The following is a 4880-nucleotide window of genomic DNA, read 5'->3' on the forward strand; positions in this document are numbered from 1 at the left end:
GAACAATTAAAAGGGGAATCATATACCTGATATTGCACAGTAGCGTAAGAGGAAGGAAACTTTCATGTTAGCAATACAAGAATTATCTGTATAAAGGAGGAACACCCATACCGTCTAAAGAAATCATTCGCAATTATAAAAGGCCACACCTCTGAGGAGGAACATTTTGTACACTAGTATTTACAGCGATCCATATTCCATTAACAAACACGGACACTGGACACTTTGAAGGATGATGCATCTTTTGTTAAGTCAAAAATGTGAATATCCATTGCACTCATGTTTGTGCAGACTAGAATCCACATTCACAATCGTTTAGATGTAACCAGCACAACATTAGTGTGACCCTATGAGCATGGATAAGGAGTAACTAGATTACTGGACCTATTTAATTCCGACAGTTGTAAAAGCATCAGTCGAAATTTCTCGCAGCAGTTTTCCCAATAGTACTGGCTGAAGTAAATTACCGGCTCACCAGAGAATGTGGCTGTAAGACCATGTAGCCCTTGCTCGGTTTGATGTAAATATGAAGCGTTTGTCAAGTGGTGCAAGCAGTACACACAACCTCATTCCTTCACAAATTGTGTCTGAAGGAATGACGTTATTGGTAGGAATATTTTCCAGTCTAGGCACACAGCAAGAGAGGTTCAATTTAAATTTTTTTCAAAATGCGAATGATCTGTAAAACTGTAGTGCTGTGTCACTCTTTCCTATATCCCGACGAGTTCAGAGTGAAGAGGGACATTTTAAGCTGCATATTGAATTGCAAAATATTCTGTTGTGTACATGACGTAGTCGCAACGCTGTACCAAACAGAAATTCATGCCTTTCACTTTTAAACAACAAAAGTTTTTTTTTCTTTTTCTCGTCAGTTAACAATGAAGAAGACTTAGCATGTGAAAATTTATGTGGAACAAATGAACTATCAGAAACTACAAACAGATATAATACTAAGTTTAACTTAATACACATAACGCTTCCGCACCAGCATTGATAGAAAAAGGCTCAGTAAATATCACATAAAATTTTGATTTTATTTAACTAAGAGTATAACAACAACCAACCAAATTTTCACCGAAATTTAGAAAAAACGCTGGAAACATGACTGCTGTTGTAGCTGGCAGTGGCACTGTTGACACGAGTTGTGTTGTAAACAGCGATTGGATAGGCAACATGACTCATGTTGTATTTGGAAATGAGGCTGGTGATGTGGCCGATGTTACGATTCTCGCTGTAGCTGGCGAAGGGTTGGGATATGCCTCTAGTATTGTAGTTGGTGGTTGTATGGGATATGCATCTTGTATTATAACTGGCAACGGATTGGGAGATGACTCTTCTATTGTAGCTGGAAGTAGATTCGGAGATGCCTCTTCCATTCAAGCTGGCGTTCGGTTGGAAGATGCCTCTTCTCTTGAAGCTGGCTTTGGGTTGGGGGATACCTCTTCTAATGTAACTGTAAATAGGTTGGGAGATGCCTATTGCATTGTAGCAGGCGATCGGTTGAGAGATACCTCTTCTATTGTAGCTCTCGATGGGATTGGACATGCCTCTTCTACTGTAAGTGGAAGCAGGTTGGGAGATGTTTCTTGCAGTGTAGCTGGCTATCGGTTGGCAGATGCCTTTTCTATTCCAGCTGGCGATGGGTTGTTGGATGCCTCTTCCCCTGTAACTGGAAATAGGTTGGGAGATGTCTCTTCCAACGTAGCTGGCCATTGGTTGGAATATGCCTTTTCTATTCCAGCTGGCGATGGGCTGGGAGATGCCTCTTGCTTTGAAATGGGAAAAAGGTTGGGAGACGCCTCTTGCATTGTAGCTTGCAAATGGTTGGAAGATGCCTCTTGTAATGAAGCCGCTGATGGGTTTGGAGGTGCATTTTGTATTGTGGCTCATGACGGGCTTGGACTTGTGTTTCAAGTTGTAAGTGACATTAGGGTTTGCAGTCCCACTCATATAGCAGCTTGTAACACTGCTCATAGACGCCACTCGTGTTGCGGCTGAAGATGTCTCTTGGGATGCCACTTGCATTTTCGGTGCTGACGCCATTTGTCTGGCAGATCCAGACATGCCTGGCAGCGCAGCTGGTGACACCATATGCGTGATATCTGCTGATTTTCTTCGTGATGTGAGTGGTGGCATGTCTGGCTTCGATATTTGATATGTATCTTTAGACTTCACTTGTGGCGCCATGGTTGGCGACGCCATTTGTAATGATTCTTCAGACTTCTCTTGTCTTGTGACTGGGGTCACAATTGGTGACGCCACTACTGTTCTGTCGTAGCACTCCTCTAGTGCTATAAATGGCGATATGCCTAGCAACACTGTTTGCATTGTGTCCTCAGATTTCAGTTGAGCCACAACTTGTGACATGGCTGGCGATTCCATTTCTATTGAACCTTCTAACTTAACATGTACTATGACTGCTGATGCCATTTGCAGTGCATCTTCAGGTTTTGGTTGTTCCTTACCTGGTGACATGGCTTGCAATGACATTTGTATCATATCTTCAGACATCTCTTGTCTTGTTACTGGCAACACAGATGGGGATGCTGTTTGAATTGATTCTCCACATTTCAGTTGTGCCATGAGTGGTGACATGGCTGTCCACATTATTTGTGTTCTATCTTCTGACTTCACTTCAGCTATGACTGGTGAAGTCGTATGTGATATATCTCGAGACCTCTCTTGCATTGTAACTGGCAACACAGTTGCCAATACCAATTTTGTTGTTTCTTCGCATTTCACTTGTCCCATAATTGTTGACATGGCTGGCAGTGATATTTGTATCATATCTTCAGATTTCTCTTGTCTTGTTACTGGTAACACAGCTGGGAATGCTGTCTGAATTGTTTCTCCACATTTCAGTTGTGCCATGAGTGCTACCATGGCTGTCCACATTATTTGTGTTCTATCTTCTGACTTCACTTCAGCTATGACTGGTGAAGTCGTATGTGATATATCTTGAGACTTCTCTTGCATTGTAACTGGCAACACAGTTGCCAATACCAATTTTGTTGTTTCTTCGCATTGCACTTGTCCCATAATTGTTGACATGGCTGGGAATGATATTTGTATCATATCTTCGGATTTCTCTTGTCTTGTAACTGGCAACACAGCTGGGAATGCTGTTTGAATTTTTTCTCCACATTTCAGTTGTGCCATGAGTGCTGACATGGCTGTCCACATTATTTGTGTTCTATCTTCTGATTTCACTTCAGCTATGACTGGTGAAGTCGTATGTGATATATCTTGAGACTTCTCTTGCATTGTAACTGGCAACACAGTTGCCAATACCAATTTTGTTGTTTCTTCGCATTTCACTTGTCCCATAATTGTTGACATGGCTGGGAATGATATTTGTATCATATCTTCGGATTTCTCTTGTCTTGTAACTGGCAACACAGCTGGGAATGCTGTTTGAATTTTTTCTCCACATTTCAGTTGTGCCATGAGTGCTGACATGGCTGTCCACATTATTTGTGTTCTATCTTCAGACGTCTCTAGTGTTGTAACTGACAATGCAAATGATGACATGACTTTTGTTGTATCTTTGCACTTCTCTTGTGCCATATTATCTGGCAACATGGCTAGGGATGCAATTTCTATTGCATATTCTGATTTCATTTGTTCTGTGACTAGTGATGTCATCTGTATTTTATTTTTGGACTTCAGTTGAGTGATAACTTGTGACATGGCTGGCGACGCCATTTCTTTTGTATCTTCGGATTTCACTTGTGCTGTGATTGGCGACACAGCTAGCGACTCCATTTGTGCTCTATCATCTGACTTCATTTGTGCTATGGCTGGTGACGTGGTTGGCGATACCACCTGTGTTGAGGCTGACAACGCAGACGGCAACGACACTGGGTTTTCTGTTGCTGGCTCCTATAAGTAAAAGATATATAGGATTTCGTTAATACGTTGTTTAATGTGCTGCAAGATCTGTAAATAACAATCTAAACTGTATGCAGAAGTTTTCTGTGTAGAGCATTTTGAATTATAATTATATCTAGGGTACCGGATCGGGTGTAGCATGATGCATGGTTGCAGCTGTGATTTGACTTATTACATTTTCGCCACAGATGCACATTTTGCGGTAATTACATTCGTCACACCAAATACTCAGACACATTAAAGAGGGGATAATATGCTCGTATCGACTATGATTGCCTGTTTAACCAACAAAATTTCAAACTTTCTCACACAGGAGGGATGTACATTATTTTGCAACGAAGTATAGCCTGTATTAATATTATGTCGATAAATTTTAAGTTAGGTCAGTCTATACACAACTAAATAAAATAAAATTTATCATGCCATGTAATCTTTGGCTTTATTTGAAAAAGGTGTCATCAGCGGTTGTGTTTGTAGGTGCTACTCTACGCCCAAGTGTTCTATTGCTTGATTTGGTTTTACTGCCGTTCTTCGACTTCCTTCAATTCGAATTTTCGTTAGCACATAGCTAATAATATTGACACTTGTTAACCTCTTGTTATGTTTTGAATGTTGGTTCCAAGTACAGAATGTTATTATCGACTGCAAATGTGTCTTCCTACGACCTGCCATGATACTCTGAATATTGTTTTCTTCGTATCTCTATGGTCGTCCTTGCCAGAATTTGAACGAATACTACAGGACAGCTGAATCAGACGTAATGGTGTCATGATTTTCCTCAAATGCTCTACTCTTTCATACTATTTTGTGCCAGAACCTAGAGTGAAACAGATTCATGCCATCAATCGATCCACTCGCTCTCTATAAATGCTGTGGAATGAGTCCGACGGTCAAGTGCCACTTGCGGGATGAGTGCGTGGAAGTGGAAGGTTATCCACCTGCGGGTAACTAGTTCAACTGCTCGGCATGGACGCTCCTTTTAATTGCTA

At 41.2% G+C, this 4880-nt stretch overlaps 1 protein-coding gene across 1 annotated transcript; it reads right to left on the bottom strand.

The window, feature by feature from the left end:
• Positions 1-1071: 1071 nt before the first annotated feature.
• LOC124620261 (uncharacterized threonine-rich GPI-anchored glycoprotein PJ4664.02-like) lies at positions 1072-3789 on the bottom strand. Its single transcript, XM_047146928.1, has one exon. It carries the CDS (start codon positions 3787-3789, stop codon positions 1072-1074), a length of 2718 nt encoding a protein of 905 aa, XP_047002884.1.
• Between the last annotated feature and the right edge of the window lie 1091 nt (positions 3790-4880).

Source organism: Schistocerca americana, chromosome 6 (genome assembly GCF_021461395.2).
Source record: "Schistocerca americana isolate TAMUIC-IGC-003095 chromosome 6, iqSchAmer2.1, whole genome shotgun sequence".
Classification (NCBI taxonomy): domain Eukaryota; kingdom Metazoa; phylum Arthropoda; class Insecta; order Orthoptera; family Acrididae; genus Schistocerca; species Schistocerca americana.

What these genes read in the sequence shown, in the direction of transcription:
- LOC124620261 (XM_047146928.1), bottom strand. Translation starts at nt 3,789, where the DNA reads ATGAAGTCAGATGATAGAGCACAAATGGAGTCGCTAGCTGTGTCGCCA.